General features: G+C 36.8%; 1 protein-coding gene and 1 long non-coding RNA gene across 2 annotated transcripts in view; one reads left to right on the forward strand and one right to left on the reverse strand.

Moving 5' to 3' along the window:
- The window catches only part of AOPEP (aminopeptidase O (putative)), a 372,310-nt gene that overhangs the window by 307,112 nt on the left and 39,345 nt on the right, over positions 1 to 25,853 (reverse strand). Inside the window, 1 exon segment of the mRNA XM_082401307.1 lies at positions 6,002 to 6,914. Within this exon segment, the coding sequence (XP_082257433.1) occupies positions 6,002 to 6,777 (776 nt within the window). The 5' untranslated portion in view covers positions 6,778 to 6,914.
- LOC309633036 lies at positions 6,921 to 25,712 on the forward strand. The gene is made up of 2 exons (XR_014247263.1): positions 6,921 to 10,124; positions 10,196 to 25,712. It is a non-coding gene; the product is annotated as an uncharacterized lncRNA (long non-coding RNA).

The raw sequence follows: 25,853 nt of genomic DNA on the forward strand, positions 1-25,853 counted from the left end.
AATGAACATATACGGCAAGTCCAAGGAGAATGCTGCTTTGACTTGGATAGATTTTGTGTATGGTCAAAATGGACTGGACTGAAAGTGGCTTTGAGTCAGAAAGTCACCTCTTCTTTAACAGAGGTGTTTTGGGTGCAAAATAAGCAAGCTGTTTGTACAGGCAAAGATAGTACTTTTCATCTGCAAGTCCCTTGTGAGTATAGGATTTCATGTACGGAAAACATTTGGAGATCCTCTCATGGAATTTTCTCATTTTACACACGAGGAAATTAAGCTCCAGAGATGTAAAATGACTTATCTGAAGTCACACAGCTAGTTGGCAGCCCAGCTCTGAGTACTCAGTTCTCTTGGCTCTCACTTTTTAGATTCTTTTCAACACTCCATGGTTTTGGTTATAGGTCATTTTGATTTGTTATTTTCTGTTATGTTTGGTGATTCATGTTTTTTTTGTTGTTGTTTGGTTGGTCATTTTTGTTACTTGTTTAAATTAAGATAGTCCATCATTGCCTTTTCTCCCAAGACTCAACTGGGATTCTGAAAAATAGAGATCCATCTAGACAGTGCAGCAAGGGGATAAGGAACCTGAAAAAGAACACTTCCAAACATTTTCATGTTTGGGATTATCAATTCCTCCTTTGCAGTTATACAATGATATTACAGAATTAATGTGTATTTCCCCTTCAGTTCTCATGAATTTTACATTGGTTTCTTGATGCAAGTAGGGGGGGAAAAAGGTATTAATTACAGAAATGCTCATTTTAGACCTGAAATCTCTTCTAAAATATCTTCTGCTCATTCTTTTAATTTTAAAACTTAATAGTAAGATACAAAACAATGAAACTATTTTCGTGTTTGTGCGTGTGTGTGTGGTGGGGGGACATGTTTTAACATCTGGTTTTGATATCAAACTAAAAATACTCCAAAGGTCTACATCGTCCTTGGTCCAACAGCTGAACAATAAATATAATTTTAAAAAGTCATTCCCTCCTTAGTATTTTGCCAACATCATTCTGGCTTTGTCTAAAACAAAGAAACATCATAGTGATCTAGGAAATTTTAAATTTTAATATCACTTTAAGTTATAATGTATTTTCCTAGTCAGCTATGTTTAACAATGACCCAAATAATTATAGTTTTTAAAATAAATTTCCTATGTTTAACTGAATTTCCCCTCCATTCAACTCATGTTCAGTGATGTCATTAGCTTAAGCAAGATCTCCTAGACCACTTGGCTGGTTCCACAATTATTATAATGATCCAAAGGGAAAAAGGAATGGTTACCAGAAAAAAATGCTTTGGTTTTAAATATCATTTTATTCACTGGAATGGAAAAAAAGGCAGGAAAATGCAGAAAGTACATAAACTTTGAATAAAGATTTCCATTTTTTAAAAGATTTTTTTTCTTAAGTATGTTGAGGCTTTAGAATCAAAAAGATATTAAGGCCTCTTCCTGTCTAGCTTAGCAAGAACACCATTACACATTCTTGACTGTTCCAGGTCTCATCAAAATATTTTTAAAGGGCACACATACTCACACACCACACAAAAGTAAACATCTTTTCCAAGAAGCATGTATCATATTGTTATGTATGTGGTTATTTCATCAGTCATTTTTAAAGGTCACCTAAAATCCAGTATCTGAATGATGGAGGCAAGAAAGAGCATTTAGGTTCAAGAGAAGCCAGAACCCCACAATGGCTAAAACAAAGTAAGAAAATGTAGTTTTTATATTTCCAGCTATTTCATTTTAGAACTAGAATAACAATGAGGAAGAAGAAATGACTGACAATGATTGAAAGAAATACTCTTTTACAGCTGCAAATACATTTTCAGTTCTTGACCAGAGAACATTGCTACTTGGTAAAAATGGGACGAGAGCTCTTATGAAAGAGGAATTTCAGGATGGAAAGATGATGATTTTTTTTCAAATTTGAAGTTTATTCTTTAATGAGTTTTTTATTTTATCAGTTTTAGATTTATTTTTAAAAGTACAAAGATAAAACACAGAGTCTCCATATATCCCATACCCAGTCTGCCCTACAACTTACATTAGTATATTTGTCACAGTTGACACATTATTATTAACTAAAGTCTAGATATTAACTAAACTACTCAGATTTCCTTAGTTTTTCTATAAAGTCCCTTTTCTATTCCAGGATACTACATTAATTTTAATCATCATCCTTAGGCTTCTCTTGACTGTGACAGTTTCTGAAGACTTTATGTTGGCCTTGAGAGTTTTGAGGAGTACTGGTCAGGTGTTTTGTTGAAAGTCTGATTTATCTCATGTTTTTCTCTTGGTTAGACTGGCGTTATGGGTTTTGGGGAAGAAGATCACAAAGATGCCATTTTCATCACACCATAGCAAGGGTTCATACTATCAATGTGACTCATCACTGTTGATGCTAACTTTGATCTCCTTGCCGAGGTCACGTTTGTCAGGTTTCTCCAATGAAAATTGACTTTTTCCTCCTTTCCATCCTGTCCTCTTTGGAAGGAAGTCACTATGAATAGCTCACACTTAAGGAGTGAGGAGTTATGCTCTACCACATTAAGGGCAGAGTATCTATATAACTTGGACATCTTTTGCACCATGGATTTGGCCATTCTCCTCTTTTTGTTTATTTAAGTCAATCACTGTTTTATATTAGTATGGACTCATGGATATTTATTTTATATTTTGGGTTATCATCCAAAACTATTTTATTTTGTTGCTCAGTTTGAGTTATTAGGAGTTCTTTCAGATGGCTCCTTGGACTTTGACAGACACACGTAATTCCAGGTTCTTGTTGCTGCTGTTTGAGCATTTCCTTATTTTCCGGCACTATAGATGCTCCAGCTTCACCTTGCGTGTTGTCTGCCCCAGTCCCAGCCATTTCCCCAAGAAGCCCTGGTTCCTTTACTGGAGAATATATCAGAAACCAAGATCCGGGCGCTAGGGTACACTCACTGCTTCTAAACCCACTCAGCTGACAAACAAGGAAATATATGTGTGTATGCTATCACTTGCAAACATCCATATCTATAATTATTTCTATATGCAACCATCTGTATCTAGAGTATGCTAAACATGAGTTCACAGTGATGTCTCCAAATCTAATCCATTTCCACATGGATCATTCTAGCCTCCACCCCTTGCTCATCTGTAATCTCCCTCTTCAGCAGTGAGAAACCTGGCTCCCATCATCTGCATCCATTTACTAAATTGCTCAATTCCAGGATACACGTACAGTGGTACCAGGATTGTTAACCTGTACCCCCATGGGAAACAACTCTATCAACTACAGTACAGTATTTATGTACAGTTCCTTTTGCCTTTAGCCTTACAGATTCAACTCATTTCCAAAGTTACTTAGGTCAGTATCTTTTTCCTCTACTCCCTTCATTGAGGTTGTTTCATACATTTTTAATATAGCTAGATTGTTCTGTCATATTTTACATTTCATCCTAGGATCCTCTGACCTCTTAAGTGATTATTTATTTATATATTATCAAACAAAATAACAAGTTTTATTCTCAACAAGGGGTAGGATGAGAGTGGGGAGGGGAGAAGCCACTGATGGAACTTGAAAGGAAAAGTACCAGTTTAGAGCTTTTCTTAAGTTTCTGTCTAGTATCTGCTTAAAAATAGAAGTTTATTGAAAGCTAATATAATTTGTTTTTTTAAATGTATTGAAATCTTTGCATACAATAAGGGACATGGTAAAAATCAAAAGTAAGAAACAGAGCTCCCTTTCACAATTAACGCATGGATTTTTCTAGGAGCTTTCAGTAACTTTATTCAATTTTCCTACTTGTAAAATGGGAATAAAAAGTTTCTCATCCAGACTAAGAATTTATAGTAGGCATATGGATAGTATTCTGCCATTCAAGGATAAAAATGTAACCACTACTTTAGTTTAATAAATGTAGACTCTATGCCTTGAAGGAAGTAAGCTCTACCCAGTTATATTTTTCACACAATTGTGAAATTTTACATTTTCACACAATTATATTCATAAAGCATTGTAACCCTGATGATTACTATTTGCTCATATCACTAAGCAATTATTTCTGTCTAGTAACCTGGGATACTTGGGCATTTTAAGTTCTTACAGTATCCAAACAGTTACCAGTATATACCTAGATTTATTTTTAAGCATGTGGGAAAATTTACAGAGATTTGGTGGCCATTCATGGAAGATTATCTTGACTGTAATAAAATTCCCCCCAAAAAAAAGAGAAAAAAAGGAGAAGAAAAAATCTTTGAGGGTTAAAAAAAATTTTTTATCCCTGTAAGACTGCATAAATGCCATTTATTTACTAACAAATAATCACAAACTTCCAAAAATACAGCTTAAACTCCTGCTGTGATCATGTGTTTTACTGAATTTTCAGAAAAGGAGACATCAAGAGTAAATTCAAGTCAACCTTTCAGGAGCAAAATGTGCCCACGGACCTTCTGAGTTTCTTTAAGGAAACCAGCATTTATCAATAACTCATTCCTACTCAACACTTTACATGCAGTGTAATTCACAAGTCTAAACTCTTTCTTTGTAGTAAGCACTGAGAAGAAAGCCATGTTTGAGGCCATTACTGAGTATTTCTTCTAAATACTGTCGATAGTTTCTTCTTCCCCGTTATTCTAATTCAAAAATGAAATATCTGAGAGTATAAAATCTAGAATTTCCTAGTTAAATATTCAGAGACAGTATATTGTCAAATCTTATTGAACAGCCCATCTTCAATAATTTCAAAAAAATTTGAAGATATAGTAGGAACACCTATTTCTTTCCCTCATAGACTCCCAAGAATACCAAATAAGTTATTCTATAGATAAGTCACTATGCTTTTGTACTGATGTAAATTTGCACCACCCCTGCACTATCCCAAAGGCCGCCTCAGACTCCAGCAGAAATGACAGGAAGCAAACTCATTCTGAGCAGGGAGGGAGACCAGAGCAGGAGGTAAGATTAGAGGCAAGGAACGGGATAATGAGAGCTCAAAGTCAAAGTGATGCTTTTAAAAATATAATCTAAAAGGTTTTTTTGGGGGTGAGTTGGGGGAAAGATGTAAGCAATTTACCGAGACCACTGCCTCCATTAAGGGAGTCCAATGCTATAAAAGAAGGCGCTGAAAAACAAGCTCACAGAGATGAACACTCCTCCAACCAAGATCTGCTATAATTATTGTATTGCTTTGCAGTACATTAGCACAAAGAAATAGGTAGAATAATGAGGAATCAATAAAGTTTGATTTGAAAATTCTCAAATTCTAAAAACCCCGAACAACTGTTAGAGGATGGGCAAGAAGAAAAGAACAAATGACTGCCTAAATACCCGCCCTCTGAACATCGATGCTTCATCAATTCCTTCTCCCCACACAAAAAATCAGCAGTCTCCTTGGTGTCAGATACCCAGAATCACGGTCAAAGAGGCAAGTGTGGACTCAGCAGGACTGACTGTCACACTCCTCAGAACCAGATCTTTCCAGTGTTTGAGGGTTCATATTACATAATAACTGACAAAGTCCAGGGAGGCATTGCTGCCAAGAGACAGGTACAGTAAGAAAGCCACAAAGCAGAGCTGGCTTTATTTGGAAGCACTTTGCCAGGCTTCACACCAACCCAACTTGGCAGCTATGTAATCCCTCAGGGGGAATATGAAGGAACTTTGAGAAAGTATTTGCTCAAAGATACATATCGTTTCCATCTACAGTACTGGAAGTTGCCAGCAGAGATCTCAACAGAGAGCTAGGCTCGGCATTTAACCATTAAACCTGACTTTCAGTCTCCTAACTCAGAAATACAGGGGCTTAATAAAGTAATCTTTTCATCCTGACTTAAGGGAAGTAATCCTATTAAGAGTTCAGCATGCCTGGGAATTTACCTGCTTCACTGTGGGTCGAAGGATGTAAGGTTAGATGGGTAATGCCACAATAAAGAGGAGTGTCTTTACAAAGACTCATCTCCCGGTGTGTAAGATTAATGGGCAGGGGACTGCAGAGAGCCCAGATAACCTACCTGCCACTCTGGTCTGAGGTCCATGTAACTGATCGCCCCTGGGGTTTGGTTGTGTACCGTATCCTTATGGCATGAGGAAAGTCAGTAGCTGTCTGAGCCCCTGTCTTCCTGATCTGTAAGCTCCAAGTGTCAATGTCAAACAGGAGTTCCCCACAACCAGGAGCCTGGCTGCAGCGAGCGTAATAGTCTAACTGCTCCCTCCAACGATCTGCAGGCAGAGCCACGAGTTCACGTACAATCTGATTCCTGAGCTTGGGAGACCTTGTAAATTTTTCAATACCTGGCACAGCAGCAACATCCACCTCCTCAACCTTTAACACAGATAAATCACAGCAGTCCAACACTAGCAAAAAATCCTCACTCCCATGATTCCCTGTGTCACAGCAGTACTTTGAGCTAGAAATCCCAGAAGCCTGTTCCTGGTTGTCATGGTTACCATCTTTACCAGAAGTATCTTTTTCACCTTTACCACAGATTACAAAATCATTATATCCCATTTTAGATGAGACGGTCCTTGTATTTGTCACAGGAATATGGGAGGGTTCAGGCATCCTAAATTTGCAGGCTTCGTTTGACTCTGATGGGTAGGTTTCCTCGGTGGAACTACTCTGTTTCTTGAATTTATTTCCAGACTCGAAGAAAAGCACTATGGTGCCCTCAATGATTTGACTTTCGAAATCCACATCTAAATCCAGTACATAGTGCTTCACAAGTATGTGGCTGGTGTTGGCCATGAGAGGCAGGTCATCTCGGGAAGGATCCAGCTTTATGTCCATGGTATAGGTGTTGTTCGAGAACTTTGTTAAAATCTCAGAAGGGGCTTCCTGTCAGTCCCAATCTTCCAGAGTCATAAATGGCTGCTTACCAAAAAACACCTGATGTCACAAATTAGGGTTCCACAACTTTCAGTCCCCTGGTAAAGAAGAAAAACACAATCACACAAAATTCCAAACAAGACCCTTTGCTCCTGCAACTGCTGCTTCTGCAAGTTGACTACCTCCTTAAATAATTCCCCAATGTAGTAGAAGCTCATGGCTAGAAGGCAGACTAATCTTTTTGACTGACATCAAAGAAAACTACATTATGGGTTTCTAAAAATATTTCAATTATCAATGGAATGAAAGGGGCCTCCACAAAACCAGAAGAATCATGTTCCTAACTAGAACAGTCTTTGTTTCGGAAAAGAGCAATTGTTAGGCAAAAGTGTAACATCACTGTACCTCTTGTTTTAAAAGATATTAAATGTATCACTTCTAATTTTGTGCACCAAAAGAAAAGTGATTGTTTCTCTACTGTGATTCTAAGTAACAAATGTGAATGAAGGCTAAATGGTCTCATATGTTTTATTCTTTGAGAGTAATCATTTAATACATACAATGTAACTCCAGGGATTATTGTACTTTTCACATTAGGACTGCTCTCATATCAGCACTTCCAGTAAATTACAGGAAAATGAGCCAATTTACCAAGAGTGCATTCTAAGTATTCCTTTGAGATTGTTCATGGAGATTTTTCAAATTTATAGTTAAATACTCAAGGTATATCATTACATCTTAATAGCTGAAAGCCCATTAACATTCTGGATAATAGCCTTCTTGTGGCAAACGAAAAGGTCTTCTCATCTGAAAAAAAAAAAAAAAAGTATGCAAATGCCTATAAAAGGAAGGAGAGAAATTAAAACGTAGAAACAGATGTTGTAATAAAATGCCCAAGTTCTTCGTAAAAGTTCTGAATCAAAATGTAGTCCTATTTTATAACAGCAATCCAGCTAAAAGAAAAATTATTTGAAATTATTTCAGTCCCTGTTGTGTACCTAATTTCTTTCAGCATATTTTTTTTAACCAAAAGTGAAAAAAAAAAAAAATGGCAGGGGAAAAGAAACAAAAACTCTGACAGAGTAGATTTATTTAAAATCACTTTTGTATTTCTAAATATCAAGAGGAATTCTTTTCTCAACAGCAAAACAACATTACTTGCTTGACTTTTCAAGTAAAATTGAGCCCTCCCTTTTTATTGTTTAACTCCTCCTCACTTCCCTTTTAACTTTTTCTGCCAATCTCCTAGACTCTTATTTCCTTTCCTTCTAGAATCTCATTCCAACAATCAAAACTATTGAATTTTCATTTTCTACCTCTGCACAGGCTATTTCCTCATCAAAATCTCACCTGTCCTTAAAAGAAGCTGGCTTCCTGCAGCCTTGTACAATCTGGTTTCAGGCTATTTTTTTCAGTCATGGAGACCACACTCCCTTTGAATCCTTGTCCTCTAGTCAAAGGGCCTGCTCAGCACACTGCTCCCTAAAGATGACCTGACATCTTGCCTCCATGCTTTTTGGAGGCAAGTAGTGTGCCATACCTGGAGTGCTCCTGGCTCCCACCTCCCATATCCACCTGCCAAATTCTATTCTCCCTCCACACAGTTCAAGTCCAATTGCCTCCTGAAATCCTTCCTTGCTCCCTACTCTCCCTCCCCCATCCCCACCAAACTGTATGTGGTAATACACACTTTGACTTTAAGAATGATAGGAATTGAGAGAAGTCAGGGATGTAAAAGAATAGTCTGAGATTACTTTAAACAGAAGCTGGCACTCACTTTAATCCTAGAAAAGTCAATGGGCAAAGGGAATAAGCCAGGGTATTTTCTTTTCTGCATGAGAACAATTGAACCTGTCACATAATGAATAATAAACTACAATAAAGCTATTGGCTATATCTATGTAATTAGAAACAACGGATGTTAAAACTTCATCCTGCTGGTGTTTGGAGCTGCTGTAATGCAGTATTTTGTTGATTGGGCTATTAAAAATTTTTTTTAATTAAAAAAAAAAAAACTGAATACACACACGAGGAAGAGCCTGAATCAATTAAGACAAGGGTTAACTTTGTGGTTGTCTAAACTATCAAATTTGAAAAAGAATACTATAGTATTTCTAATAATATAGATAAAATCATTTATTGTCTAACCCTAATAGATTCCTTCATTTACTTATGAAAGTTAATATAAGTTAATAAAATATATTCTATAGAGTAGTTTTCATCACTTCTGTCCCTGGTGGCTGTCCCTAGACTGCCTTAGAGCCCTGCCCATCCAAGACTGTTAATGTCACTTTGTTTGTCAACCTAACTGGAAATCTTTTTGTCCTCTTCAGTAGATTCTTTTTTTTTTAAATTGAAGTCTAGCTGATGAACAATATTATATAAGCTACAGGTATACAATTCAGTGATTCACAACTTTTAAAGGTTATACTCCATTTATAGTTATTATAAAATATTGGCTATATTCCCTGTGTTGTATAATATATCATTGTAGCTTATTTTATACATAATTGTTTGTACCTCTTAATCCCCTACCCTTATGTTGCCCCTCCTCCTTCCCTCTCCCCACTGATAACCACTAATTTGTTCTCTGTATCTGTGAGCCTGCTTCTTTTTTGTTATATTCACTCGTTTGTAGAATTTTTCAGATTCCACATATAAGTGATATCATACAGTATTTGTCTTTCTCTGTCTGACTTATTTCACTTAGAATAATACCGTCGAAGTCCACCCATGTTGTTACAAAAGGCAAGATTTTCATTCCTTTCTATGGCTGCATAGTATTCCATTGTATATGTATACCACATCTTCTTTATCTGTTCATGGACATACACGTGGCTTCTGTATCTTGGTAAGTGTAAGTAATGTTGCTAAGAACACTGGGGTGCATGAATCTTTTCCAATTAGCGCTGTTGTTGTTGTTTTTTGAATATATACCCAGGAGTGGAATTGCTGGGTCATATGGTAGTTTTATTTTCAGTTTTTTGAGAAACTTACATACTGTTTTCCACAGTGGCTGCAACAATTTACATTCCGACAACAGTGTACAAGGGTTTCCTTTTCTTCACATCCCCTCCAAAATTTGTTATTTGTGTTCTTTTTGATGACAGCCATTCTGACAGGTGTGAAGTGATATCTCATTGTGGTTTTGATTTGCATTTCCCTGACGATGAGTGATGTTGAGCATCTTTTCATGTACCTGTTGGCCATCTGCATTTCCTCTTTGGATAAATGTCTATTCAGGTCTTCTGCCCATTTTCTAATCAGGTTGTTTGTTTGTTTTTTGTTGTTGTTGTTGTTGGTTTTTTGTTTTTGGGGGGTTTTTTGATGTTGAACTGTATGAGCTGTTTATATATTTTGGATATTAACCCCTTATCAGTCACATCATTTGCAAATATTTTCCCCCATTTAGTAGGTTTAGTAGGTTGTCTTTTCGTTTTTGTTTTTTTCCCTTTGCCGTACAGAAGCTTTTAAGTTTAATTAGGTCCCATTTATTTATTTGTGCGTCTAATTCCTTTGTTTAGGAGATAGCGCCAAAAGAACATTGCTGTGATTTATGTCAGAGTGTTCTGCCTGTGTTTTCCTCTGGGAGTTTTATGGTTTTGGGTCTTACATTTAGGTTCTTAATCCATTTTGAGTTTATTTTTGTGTACAGTGTTAGAGAATGTTCTGATTTCATTCTTTCACATGTAGCTGTCCAGTTTTCCCAGAACTATTTATTGAAGAGACTTTCTTTTCTCCCTTGTATATTCTTGCCTCTTTTGTTGTAGACTAGTGACTTTATTTCTGGGCATTCTATCCTGTTGCATTTGTCTATATTCTGTTTTTGTGCCAATACCATTGTTTTGATTACTGTAGCTTTGTAGTATAGTCTGATGTCAGAGAGTGTGATTCCTCCAGCTCTACTCTTCTTTCTCAAGATTGTTTTGGCTATTCGGGGTATTTTGTGTTTCCATACAAATTAAAATTTTTTTTGTTCTAGGTCTGTGAAAAATACCATTGGTATTTTGATAGGGATTGCATTGAACCTGTAGATTGCCTTGGATAGTATGGTCATTTTAACAATATTGATTCTTCCAATCCAAGAACATGGTATAGCTTTCCATCTGTTTGTGTCATCTTCAGTTTCTTTCATCAGCATCTTATAGTTTTCAGAGCACAGGTCTTTTGCCTCCTTAGGTAAGTTTATTCCTAGGTATTTTATTATTTTTGATGTTATGGTAAAGGGGATTGTTTCCTTTATTTCTCTTTCTGATAGTTGTTAGTGTATAAAAATGCAACAGATTTCTGTATATTAATTTTATATCCTGCAACTTTACTGAATTCATTGATGAGTTCTAGTAGTTTTCTGGCATCTTTAGGATTTTCTACAAATAGTATCATGTCATCTGCAAATAGTGACAGTTTTATTTCTTCTTTTCCAATTTGGATTCTTTTTATTTCTTTTTCTTCTCTGATTGCTGGGGCTAGGGCTTCCAATAATATGATGAATAAAACATGACAAGGGCATCCGTGTCTTGTTCCTGATCTCAGAGGAAATGCTTTCAGCTTTTCACTGTTGAGTATGATGTTAGCTGTGGGTAGGTCCTATATGGTCTTTATTATGTTGAGGTATGTTCCCTCTATGTCCACTTTCTAGAAAGTTTTTATCATAAATGGATGTTGAATTTTGTCAAAAGCTTTTCTGCATCTATCAAGATGATCATCTGGTTTTTATTCTTCAATTTGTTAATGTGGTGTATCACATTGATTGATTTGCAGATATAGAAAAATCCTTGCATCTCTCGGATAAATCCCACTTCGTCACTGTGTATGATCCTTTTAATGTATTGTTGGATTCAGTTTGCAAATATTTTGTTGAGGATTTCTGCATCTACGTTCATCAGTGATATTGGCCTGCAATTTTCTTTTTTTGTGATATCTTTATCTGGTATTAGGGTAATGCTGGTCCCATAGAATGCATTTGGAAGTGTTCCTTCCTCCACAATATTTTGGAATATTCGGAGAAGGATAGGTGTTAACTCTTCTCTAAATGTTTGGTAGAATTCACCTGTGAAGCCATCTGGTCCTGGACTTCTGCTTGTTGGAATTTTTAAAATTACTGACTCGATTTCATTACTGGTAATTGGTCTGTTCATATTTTCTGTTTCTTCCAGTTCAATCTTAGGAGATTGTACATTTCTAAGAATTTGTCCATTTCTTCTAGGTAGTCCAGTTTTCACAGTAGAGTTGTTCACAGTAGTCTCTCATGATCCTTCATATTTCTGTGGTGTTGGTTGTAACTTCATTTGCATTTCTGGTTTTATTGATCTGAGCCCTCTCCCTTTTTTCTTGATGAGTCTAGCTAAAGGTTTATCAATTTTGTTTATCTTTTCAAAGAACCAGCTTATAGTTTCATTGATCTTTTCTATTGTTTTAGTTTCTATTTCCTTTATTTCTGCTCTCATCTTCATGATTTCTTTCCTTCTACTATCTTTGGGTTTTGTCTATTCTTCTTTCTCTAGTTCCTTTAGGTATAGGGTTAGGGGCTTTTTGGTTTTTTTTTTTTTTTCGTATAAGTTATGATAATGTTTTACTTTATTTCTTTTTTCCCAGCTTCATTGTGATATAATTCACCTATATTTTATTTTTTTCCATTCTTTTTTTTTTGAAGTATAATTGATTTACAATGTTGTGTTAATTTCTGCTGTACAGCAAAGTGATTCAGTTATACATATATATACATTTTTATATTCTTTTCTATTATGGTGTATCATAGGATATTGAATATAATTCTCTTGAACTATATTGAATATAGTGCTACACAGTAAGACCTTGTTGTTTATCCATTCTATATATAAGAGCTTTCATCTGCTATAGGGCTAGGTTGTTTATTTGAGATTTTTCTTGTTTCCTGAGGTAAGCCTGTATCGCTATAAACTTCCCTTTTAGAACTGCTTTTGCTGCATCCCATAGGTTTTGGATAGTCAGGTATTCATTCTCATTTGTCTCCAGGTACTTTCTGATTTCCTCTTTGATTTCTTCAGTGAGCCACTGGTTGTTTAGTAGCATATATATATAATTGTTTTAACTTGCTGATCTGTTAATTTCAAATGTATTTTAACAACCCAACAGTTGTACTCTCCTCCCCTCATGATTACTATTTTTGATATCATATTTTACATCTAATTGTTTTGTGTCTCCCTTAACTGCTTATTGTGGATATAGATTATTTTACTACTTTTGTCTTCTAACCTTCCTACTAGCTTTGTGCATGGATGATTTCCTACCTTTATGTTTGCCTTTATTGATGAGCTTTTTCATTTTGTAATTTTACTTGTTTCTAGCTGTGGCCTTTTCTTTCTCAACTAGAGAAGTTCCTTTAACATTTGTTGTAAAGCTGGTTTGGTGGTGCTGAATCCTTTTAGATTCTGCTTGTCTGTAAATCTTTTGATCTCTCCATCAAATCTGAATGAGAGCCTTGCTGGGTAGAGTATTCTTGGTTGTAGGTTTTTCCCTTTCATCACTTTAAATATATCATGCCACTCTCTTCTGGCCTGCAGAGTTTCTGCTGAAAAGTCAGCTGATATCCTCATGCGAGTTCCCTTGCATGCTATTTGTTGCTTCTCCCTTGCTACTTTTAATATTCTCTATTTTTAACTTTTGTCATTTTAATGACTATGTGTCTTGGTGTGTTCCCCTTTGGGTTAATCCTGTAGGGGACTCTCTGCACTTCCTGGACTTGGATGACTGCTTCCTTTCTCAGGTTAGGGAAGTCTTCAGCTATTATGTCTTCAAATATGTTCTCAGCCTCTTTCTCTCTCTCTTTTCCTTCTGAGACTCCTATAATGCAAATATTAGTGCACTTGATGTTGTCCCAGAGGTCTCTTAAACTGTCTTCATTTCTGTTTTTTTCTTTTTTCTTTTGTCTGTTCAATGTCAGTGATTTCCTCTACTCTGTCTTCCATCTTGCTGATCCCTTCCTCTGTATCATTTAGTCTACTGTTGACTCCTTCTGGTATATTTTTCATTTCAGTTATTGTATTCTTCACCTCTGTTTGGTTGTTCTTTATAACTCTTTGTTAAAAACTTCTAACTTCTTGCTCTGTGCATACATTCTTCTCCCAAGTTCTTTGATCATTTTTATGATCATTACCCTGAACTCTTTCTCAGGTAGATTGTCTATCTCCACTTCACTTAGTTCTTCTTCTGGGGTTTTATCTTGTTCCTTCATCTGGAACATGTTCCTCTGATGCCTCATTTTGCCTAAGTTGCTACCTGTATTTTTATTTATCTGGTAGGTTAATTATGTTTCCTGACCCCAAAGAAGTGGCCTTCTGTAGGAGAAGTCCTATGTGTCCCAGCAGTGCACCCCCTTCTCATCATCCAAGCTATATGTTCTAGGGGTTTCCCCTATGAGGCCTGTGTGGGTCCTTCTGTTGTGGTAGGCTGACTATGTGGGTGGTCTGGTAGTCTTGGTTGGCCCCTAATCCACTTGGTTGCCAGGCCCTGCCTTGTGAGGAGGCTTCTGGCTGCTGGTTGGCTGGGCCTGGTCATGAAGCAGCTGACTGCAGAACCCCAGGGGGCCTCGGGGCTAGTGCTGGCTCACTGGTGGGCAGAGTCAGGGTCCAGAAGACCCCAGGGCTGTTGTCTACCCACTGGTGGGTGAAGCCAGGTTCTGGGGTTAGTGCTGAACTACTGGCTCACAGAGCTGGGTCCTGGAGTCTGGCTACAGGGCCCAGGGATCCCACAGCTTGTGTCAGATCACTGGTGGGGAGGGGCTGGTTCCTGACACAGTTGGGTACAGTATCCAGGATGTACCAAAGCTTGTGTTTGCCTGCCAATGGGCAGGAACAGGGCCCAGCTGGCCCCAGGGAAGGGTCTGGCCTGCTGTAGGCAGGCTGGGTCCATAGGCTGTGGGATCATAGTTTTCTTATACCTGGTGACTGCCCCCTGGAGCATGGAGCTGGGTCCTGGCCCTCTGGTGGGCAGGATCATGCCTAGAAGCATGTCTAGAGGTGGCTGTGGGCTCAGGAAGTCTTTAGGCAGCCCATCTGCTGAGGGGTGGGGCTTGTTCCTACCCAGTTCATTTCTTGGCCTGAGACATCCCTACACAGGTGCTAACGAACAGTTGGGTGGAGCCAGGTCTTAGAGCTAATGAGCTAGAGGGAAGGTTCCACAATGGTGCCTACCAGCACCAAAGTCCACATAGTAGCAGCTCCCCAGAATGGCTGCCACCAGTGTCTATGTCCCTAGGGTGAGCCACAGCTGACCCCCGCCTCTCTGAGAGACTCTCCAAGACCACAGGTAGGTCTGGTCCAGGTTCCTATCAAATTACTGCTTCTGCCCTGGGTCCCAGAGAATATGAGATTTGTGTGTGTGCTTTAAGAATAAAGTCTCTGTTTCCCACTAGTCCTTTGGGACTCCAGAAATTAAGTCCCACTGCCCTTCAAAGCCAAATGCTCTGGGGGCTTGTCTTCCTGGTGCAGGACCCACAAGCTGGGGAGCCCAACGTGGGGCTCAGAACACTCACTCCTGTGGAAGCACTATAATTATTCTCTGGTTTGTGGGTATGGAAGTTGATTATATTGTGAATCCGCCCCTCCTACCCATTTCATTGTGGGTCCTTCTTTATGTCTTTAGTTGTAGAAGATCTTTTCTGGTAGGTTCTGGTCTTGTTCACTGATGGTTGTTCTTAAAATAGTTGTGATTTTGGTGTGGTTGTGAGAGAGGGTGAGCTCAGGGTCTTTCTACTCCGCCATCTTGGTCCCCATCTCTAAACCTCTTTCAGTGGATTCTTGAGTATACTCCATATAGAGGCAATTATAAATCTTTTCTCCTTTTAACTTTCCAAGTCCATGCCTGATGACTCATTCTTAGCTGATTATTTGGCGTCCTACCTGACTGAGATGATTTTGAATCCCTGAAACTCCACCATACCTCAAGCATTTCTAGTTCTTCACAATTAGTGCCATCTCCTGATTCAGAGGAAACATATTGCCTTCTCCAGATTCAGAGGAAACAATAATCCCTTCTCACCAAAGCCAATTTTTTCCCCCTGCATCCCAGCTTTTGGAGTCTGAGAGAGCCAAATGAACAGCACTCTTCTTGCACATCCAAATTCTGAACATACTGGGAAATAAGATGAGGATATGGCAAAGGGAGACCAAAATATCACATTATTGATGAAGACTAAGCTGGAGAATATGACTTGGCATGGGAGCCATATGTATCTCAAAGCATTATGTTGTACACCTTAAAGTAATACAATGTTATGTGTCAATTATATCTCAATGAAACTGGAAAGAAAACAAACAAGCAAAAACTACGTTTGGTCCTGTTGTCCATTTTAACTAGTCTACTTTACTGAATTCTCAAGCCGAAAAATTCCTTAGGGCTCACTTCCAACACTCTAGTTTTACAAATGAAGACAATGAGGTCCAGAGAGGTAAAGCAATTTGCCCAAGGTCAATTTCTGAGGCTCTTCCACTTGCTGATACTTTTCCTTGAAATTCTCATCCTCATGACCATTTCCTTCATATTGTCCGAGTCATAAATCAAATGCTAAGACTCTCTTCCATATCGCCACTCTGCCGTTTTTATCTTCTTTCAGTTGTGTGGACTAGAATCAATTCAGAGTATAATAGCTTTGGAGAAAAAAGGAGAATTTTTAAGCAAGCCCAGAAGATTCAAAAGATCACCATCACCTTCGCATGGTTTCTAACCTAAGTTATGTATAATGTGTAAGTCTATTAAAACTTGTTTCTTATTACACCTATTTCCTGTTTGCCTTGGATTCATGGATGATCTAAATATTTTTCTCTGCAAGTACATTAACTCTCACTGACATCAATCAGGGTCACAGTCTCATGTTTAGGGAAGAACTGAACTGACTGTGGTTGCAAACGCATATATCTGGCCACCTTGAAAGGCCTCTCTCAGCAAATAGTAACCATATTTCTAAGCAGTTCGTTGACTTCAGCACTTTTTGCTATTATTGTGCTCCAATTTTAAATGCCAGCCCATCTCACTAAAGCATTTTTCCATTCTCCATCATAAGCCATAACATGTAAAATTCCTCCCTTTATCAAACCCAATGATTAGTTTCCAGTGGCTAACCACTGCTACCTCTAAAATAAGTGTACTATGTGGTGTGTGTTTTAAATGCTTAAATGATTGTTTCAGCAACACCATTAAAGGCTTTGAAAGATTTAATGTACAGCAATATTTTTCTTAAGAAAGGCGGGGGGGGGGGTGACGGGGGTAAGTGGAAGAGGATTAAATACTAAACAGAGCTATGGCATGGCAAAGAAACTGCCTTGTCACCTTTAATCACCCAAACAGAAATGAGCAAATTTACAAATGTGTGAAACGGCTTCCATTCTGGAACCCTCCAAAGAAAATAATTTCATTCTCCTTTCAAGCTACAAAGTCCTCTGTATCACTCTCATGGCCCTGAACTTATCCTACCTCGTTTTATAGTTACCTTCATCTTCCAAAGGCCTATAAAGAACTTGGGACTCCTAATTCATCTCTGTGTTCATGACCATGTTAAGTAGAATACCCTGTACACAGTAGGTTCTCAATAAATATCTGTGGAATTTGACATCTGAGGGCATTTGTGATTTCAATGTCTAGTTATTTACAGAACAGGGATTCTGGTTTGCATAGGTTCTAGAAGAAAGTTATTGCTTAAACATCTTCTTCCAGACAGCTCTCATTTCTTCTTCTCATCATACACCTGTACTTCTTTCTGCCACATCTCTTTTCTTGTAAGCAACTCAAGGGAAAAGGAGAGAGTTTTGCATATATGCTTATTACATAGCATTGAGCATACTGGGAATAGTTACAAAATATTTAATTCTACAGATTACTTGTTCAGAGGAAGACAGTTGTCTTCTATTGCAAGTGTCTTCATTCGTTAGGATACAGTGATTGCTCTTAATGACAGTAATTAGGTTACTGAAGTATACTGTTTCTGGGCATACTTCCTCAGATAGTCAAATGCATATAGTCATAGGAATATAGCTTATTGATGTAAAATTTGATGATTTCAGAATTAGAAGGAATCTTAGAAGTGCAAATGTATTATGTTTAGAAATGTCACACTAACATATTATTTTGTAACTTATTTCTCTCACTCAATAGTTGCAAAATATAGCCATGAAAATGCAAATAAATCTAGCTTATTTAATTGCTATACATTGTCCTGATATGAGTATTCCACAATTAAAAAAAAAATTTATTTGGTTGCACCAGGTCTTAGTTGCAGCAGGCGGACCCCTTAGTTGCGGCTCATGGGCTCCTTAGTTGTGTCATGCGAACTCTTAGTTGCAGCATGCATGTGGGATCTAGTTCTCTGACCAGGGATCAAACCCAGGCCCCCTGCATTGGGAGTGAGGAGTCTTAACCACTGTGCCACCAGGGAAGTCCCTGAATATTCCACAATTTATCCATACATTTCCCTACTGATAGAAATTTCAGTTCTTTCAAATTTTTCATTATTACGATATTGCAATGAACATCCTTGTACATGTCTCCTGGTACACATGTGCAAGTGTTTCCTGGGTAAAACACCTAGAATTCCATTTTGCCTAATATTAATATTGTCACACCTGCTTTTTTTTTTTTTTTTTCCTGATATACTGATATATCTTCTCTATCCATTTATTTTTATTTTTAACTTCTTTGGGTTGTTTTGCCTTGGGTATCTTTTTTAACCAACATTGGGCTGTATTTTTTTAAATATATAGTCATTTTAGATAACTGAAATTAATTTTATTTACATTTATCATGATTATAAGAGCACTAATCTCAACCAACTTATTTTGTGCTTTCTATTTACCATGAATTTCTTTGCTTCTTAGCTTTTACTTTTCTACTTTTTGTTGATTCTGAATTCTCTTTTTTCCCTCTACTGTTTCATACCTTATACAATCTATTTCTTTTCTTGAATATGCCTACTTGAAGTCAATCTCTGAAAAATACAAGGACCATAGAAAGTCTTATCATGAGTCCTTCCTCTTCCCTACTCTATACCAGCTTCCATATTATTGTTGCTAATATCTTAGCATCACATTGTTTTCAACAACCTTCATCCAACTTAGGAAAAAGTCAGTACTTATTTGTTCACAAGCTTCCTTGCTCATGATGGATTCATACATTTCACTCCTTCTTTCAGGGTTCAATTTTATTACAGTTACTACTGCTACATGACAAATTAACCCAAAATTTTATAGCTTCAAACAGCAAGATTTTATTATATTCTTTATAAATATAAAATAGATTTATTATACACCTTATATATATTACTCAGATAGGGCATTCTTCTGAATCTTATGAATTTGACTATGGCACTCAGTGGAGAATGGGCATGTCTGGGAGGTCTGATGATCAGAGTGGCTACACAAAACCTCTCTAACATGGAAATCTCAGAATAGTCAGAAAACTTATACGGTACCTGGCAGCCTCCAGAGCAAGTGTCCCAAAGAACCAGTTGAAAGCTGAATGACCTTTTCTGATCTAGCCTCAAAGGTCAAGGCTTTGTGGAAGTGGTATCACTTCCACCACATGCTACTAGTTTCAAAAGAGAGTCATATGGCCAGTCCAGATTCAAGAAGAGGGAATTCAACTCCACCTCTGGTTAGGTAACATTGGAGAAGAGCATGTGAGATGGTAGATATTGTTATGACCCCTTTTGGAAAATACAATTTGCCACAATTTCCTTTTTACTTAAGTATATCTGTAGTAACTCTTTCAGGAGGAATCTGGGAGTAGTAAACTCTTTCAAAACTTGTATGTTTGAAAATGTCTTTAATACATCCTCACTATTAAATGATCATTTAAGTGTAGACTTTTAGGCTGACAGTTATTTTCACTTGGAACTTTGAATATATATTACTCTACTATATTCTGACATCTTTTTGCTGATAAGAAGTTTGTAATCAATTTGCATTTCTTGATATGTATTGTTTTTTCTCCCTAGTAGCTTTTATATTCTTTCATTATCTTTGAGTTTCTACAGTTTCATTCAATGTGACTAAATGTGGATTTATTTTTATTTGGCTTGCTCAAGATACAGTGTGCTCCTTCAGTTGAAGGACTCCCGAATTCTTTCCATGTCTAGTCCTGAGTAGACAGCAGATTTCCTTGCCTCTCTGTTGGGACAGTGTAACGGAATTTTCTTTCTCCACTGAATGTAGGGATCTCCCCCTTATGGCTTCTGGCTTTACGCAAATAATGCAGTTTTAGTTCTCCACATGTACTGAGTCCATGGCTGGGTACCCCTTGCTTGGTGGAGATCAAGTCTCCCTTACACCCCCACACTCAGCTATTAAGGCCTATACCTATTCCTCTGTGAGAGCCTCTTAGATTAGGCTCCTATTCATATACTAACTTTACATTTCTTCTCCATTTTGGTCAACTAAGATAACCCTTTCTTGGTTTTGAATTTGCGTGTGTGTGTGTAGCCATGTGTATGTTGTTATATTTTACCCAGCATTTCTAAATACCTGATATTGGGAGGGGAATTTCCTTTTAACTCAGTTGATCATATGGACCATAAAGCCATGAACCCTGCTATACCACTTAAATAGTCTATACCCACAAGTCCTTTGGCTCAAGAAATTTTCATGAAGGACATGCTTCACTGAATAATTTTATAAGGACCATAGCTATAGATACCCATTCATCATCACAGAAGCCTGGAGAGATGATTAAAGATTAAGAGGATAATGTGTGAAATTAAGAGATTAATATTAAGAGATAATATGTGCAAAGAAAGAAGCCAAGATGCAGAGAAAGCTGGATTATATTATTCATTCATTCAACAAATACGTGGAATCAACTTCAATTTTCCCTTTGTCTAGTAACTCTCTCGCTCTCCCCACCATGTCCTCAAGAAAACTTTCCTGACCTCACTGATTAAGTCAAATTCCCCTATTATTAAATCTCACAGCACTGTGTACTTTGCAGCACAAAAAAATTTTAGCTTTACATCTGTTTTTGTAATTATTTAATTAATATTATTCTTCCTCTTAAATGAAGGGGAGTGCCCCTTCTGGTAGTAGTGGAATAGCTTATATCAGACCAATCCTCCCATTGATAACACTTATAAACTCTAGACAACAACAAAAAAAATCTAAAGGCACATGGGAATAAGCAAAAAGCTCACAGAAACTGTAGGTAGTTGACACCTGGGAGAAAAGAATGGCACTGAGTTTCCTGTTTTACAGTTTTTCATCTAACAGTAGGCCCTACTTGGTGCTAGGTAGAGCAGCTAAAATTCAGACTGAAATCTGCAATTTCAATGGCTGAAGAATCGGAAGACAGAGTTCAGAACTGACTCAGCAGCTAGAAAGTAAAGAAGGAAAACTTCAGGAAGGATGAGAACCTCATATTCTACATATAAACTGCCCAATTTTCTAACTGACCCCATGTTTGGGGCAAACCAAACAGTCCCCTTATGCTAAATAAACAGAACTAAACTGAGATTTTTACTGCTGCCTAATGCAGGGAAGGTAAAATCAGAAGTTTGAGTTCAGCCAAGTTAACTGTCTGCTAAAATAAAACATTTAGTACTGCTTAGAGGAACATAAGGAACCCAGAGTTTCTATAAAATATCAACACAATGTCCAAGATAAAACCGGAAATTATTAGGTATAAAAGAAACAAGAACATATGACCCGTATTCAAAGAAAAATCAATCAAGGGAAACTGACTTGAGTGGACCAAAATATTAGAATTAGCAGGCAAGGACCTTAAAGCAGCTATTAGTATTATAATTAAGGATATAAATGCTGTAATAAATGAACTAAAAGGAAAACTGAGCAGAGATAAACAAAACTAGACTCACCAAGAAAAAAAGACAGAAAGTTCAAATAAATAAAATCAGAAATGAAAGAGGAAAAGTTACAACTGATACCACAGAAATACAAAAAAACATAGGAGACTACAATGAACAATTATATGCCAACAAACTGGACAACATAGAAAAGAATAAATTCCTAGAAACATACAGTCTTCCAACACTGAATCATAAAGAAATAAAAAATCTTGAATAGATCAATTACTAGTAAGGCAACTGAATCAGTATCAAAAACCTCCCAACAAACGAAAGTCCAGGACCAGATGGCTTCAGTGGTGAATTCTACCAAACACTCAAAGAAGATTTAATCATATCCTTCTCAAACTGTTCCAAAAAACTGAAGAGGAGGGAATACTTCCAAATTCATTTTTTGAGGCCATCATTACCCTCATACCAAAACCAGACAAGGACACCACAAAAAGAAAAGAAAAGAAAAGAAAATTACAGGCCAATATCCCCAATGAACAAAGATGCAAAAATCCTCAACAAAGTATTAGTAACCTAAGTCCAACAATACATTAAAAAGATCCTGCACTATGATCAAGTGGGATTTATTCCAGAGATCCAAGGATGGTTCAACACAGCAAATCATCAAAGGGATACATTACATTAACAAAATTAAAGATAAAAATCATATGCTCATCTCAATAGATGCAGAAAAAGCATCTGACAAACTGAACATCCATTTAGGATAAAAACTCTCAACAAAATGAGAATAGAGGGAACATACCTCAACATAATAAAGGCCATATAGGACAAACCCACATCTAACAACATACTGAACAATGAAAAGCTGAAAGCTGTTTTTCTAAGATCAGGAACAATACAAGGATGCCTACTCTTGCAACTTTTATTCAACTTAGTATTGGAAGTCCTAGCCATGGCAATTAAGCAAGAAAATAATAAAAGGCATCCAAATAAGAAAGGAAGAAGTAAAACCATCACTATTTGCAGATGACATACTCTATGTAGAGAAAACCCAAAAGACTCCACCAAAAAACTCTTAGAAGTACAAACGAACTTGATAAAGTTGCAGGATACAAAATTAAAATACAGAAATCTGTGGCATTTCTATACAGCAGTAACAAAATATCAGAAAGAGAAGTTAAGAACACAGTCTCATTTACAATTGCATCAAAAAGAAAAAAATATCTTGGAATAAATTTAACCAAACATCATTCTCAATGGTGAAAAACTGAAAGCATTTCCTCTAAGATCAGGAATGAGACAAGGATGTCCACTCTCACCACTATTATTCAACATAGTTTTGGAAGTCCTAGCCATGGCAATCAGAGAAGAAAAAGAAATAAAAGGAATACAAACTGGAAAAGAAGTAAAACTGTCATGTTTGCAGATGACATGATACTATACATAGAGAATCCTAAAAATGCCACCAGAAAACTACTAGAGCTAATCAATAAATTTGGTAAAGTGGCAGGATACAAAATTAATGCACAGAAATCTCTTGCATTCCTATATACTAATGATGAAAAATCTGAAAGAGAAATTATGGAAACACTTCCATTTACCATTGCAACAAAAAGAATAAAATACCTAGGAATAAACCTACCTAGGGAGACAAAAGACCTGTATTCAGAAAACTATAAGACACTGATGAAAGAAATTAAAGATACCAACAGATGGAGAGATATACCATGTTCTTGGATTGGAAGAATCAATACTGTGAAAATGACTATACTACCCAAAGCAATCTACAGATTCAATGCAGTCCCTATCAATTTACCAATGGCATTTTTTATGGAACTAGAACAAATCATCTTAAAATTTGTATGGAGACACAAAAGACCCCGAGTAGCCAAAGCAGTCTTGAGGGAAAAAAACGGAGCTGGAGGAATCAGACTCCCTGACTTCAGACTATACTACAAAGCTACAGTAATCAAGACAATATGGTACCGACACAAAAACAGAAACATAGATCAATGGAACAAGATAGAAAGCCCAGAGATAAACCCACGCACATATGGTCAACTAATCTATGACAAAGGAGGCAAAGATATACAATGGAGAAAAGACAGTCTCTTCAATAAGTGGTGCTGGGAAAACTGGACAGCTACATGTAAAAGAATGAAATTAGAACACTCCCTAACACCATACACAAAAATAAACTCAAAATGGATTAGAGACCTATATGTAAGACCGGACACTATAAAACTCTTAGAGGAAAACATAGGAAGAACACTCTTTGACATAAATCACAGCAAGATCTTTTTTGATCCACCTCCTAGAGTAATGGAAATAAAAACAAAAATAAACAAATGGGACCTAATGAAACTTCAAAGCTTTTGCACAGCAAAGGAAACCATAAACAACACGAAAAGACAATGCTCAGAATGGGAGAAAATATTTGCAAACGAATCAACGGACAAAGGATTAATCTCCAAAATATATAAACAGCTCATGCAGCTCAATATTAAAGAAACAAACAACCCAATCCAAAAATGGGTAGAAGACCTAAACAGACATTTCTCAAAAGAAGACATACAGACGGCCACGAAGCACATGAAAAGCTGCTCAACATCACTAATTATTAGAGAAATGCAAATCAAAACTACAATAAGGTATCACCTCACACTAGTTAGAATGGGCACCATCAGAAAATCTACAAACAATAAATGCTGGAGAGGGTGTGGAGAAAAGGGAGCCCTCTTGCACTGTTGGTGGGAATGTAAATTGATACAGCCACTATGGAGAACTGTATGGAGGTTCCTTAAAAAACTAAAAATAGAATTACCATATGATCCAGCAATCCCACTACTGGGTATATACCCAGAGAAAACCATAATTCAAAAAGACACATGCACCCCAATGTTCATTGCAGCACTATTTACAACAGCCAGGTCATAGAAGCAACCTAAATGCCCATAGACAGACGAATGGATAAAGAAGTTGTGGTACATATATACAATGGAATATTACTCAGCCATAAAAAGGAACGAAATTGAGTCATTTGTTGAGACATGGATGGATCTAGAGACCGTCATACAGAGTGAAGTAAGTCAGAAAGAGAAAAACAAATATCGTATATTAACGTATGTATGTGGAACCCAGAAAAATGGTACAGATGAACTGGTTTGCAGGGCAGAAGTTGAGACACAGATGTAGAGAACAAACATATGGACATCAAGGGGGGAAAACCGCGGTGGGGTGGGGATGGTGGTGTGCTGAATTGGGCTATTGGGACTGACATGTATACACTGATGTGTATAAAATTAATGACTAATAAGAACCTGCAGTATAAAACAAACAAACAAACAAACAAAAAAACAACTAATACGAAACTTTCTTTGGGTTATTTGTATGGAAATATGTTAATATAAATGTTTCAGACATTACATGAAATTTCTAAAAATCTTATATGTTCTGGTATAATGTTATAAGTCATAATTCTAGTTATTACTTTAAAATGTATATCTCGGAAATAACTAAATTTCCTTGTCAATTGCATTATTATGAACTTTCATCAAATCTTTAACTGTGGTCATTTTTAAGTCTTTTGTCATTTACAGACAGTTCTGAGTGTACTCTGATGCTTTTGCAAAAATGTTCCTATAAAAGGGTTTCATCTTCAAGGAATTCATGGAAAAGACTCTGACAAGTACAGGTTTCTGGTAACTGACTATACTGCTGAACTGAATGAATAAGCATTTTCAGAACTCTAATGGAAAACTGATGAATTCATAAAAGTGCTAACAAAAGATCAAGATGAAAAAAAAAATTAATTACATGGGACTGAGTGAACTGATGAGGATGATTATAATTTTTGTGACCTTCTGTTTGAATAAAAAAAAAAAAATCCCACAAGGACTCAGAGGCAAAAAATATACAAATCAATTTTCACTGCAAAGTAAAGGAGCTGTTACAGTGGAGGATTACTGGACTGAATGTCAATATGACATAGTATGAGTGTGTTTCGTGTTTGGTAATTGCAATCATTGTTTCTTTTGTTGTGGTCATCCATTTACAATGCTTGGTGTCAGTTTATTTACCTCTTGTAAAAATAAAATACAGTGTGTGTGTGTGAAAAAAAAAATTAAAAGATATACCAAGTTGCTGTCTTAAAATTTTAAACTAATTTATTTTTATCAGTAATATATTACAACCTTCCCCCTATATCCCTTCCAGAAATTGTGTTTACTACTATTTTTATTTTTGCCAGTTAAAGTATAAAGAT

This window comes from Balaenoptera borealis (assembly GCF_965194805.1).
Source record: "Balaenoptera borealis genome assembly, chromosome: 8".
NCBI lineage: Eukaryota > Metazoa > Chordata > Mammalia > Artiodactyla > Balaenopteridae > Balaenoptera > Balaenoptera borealis.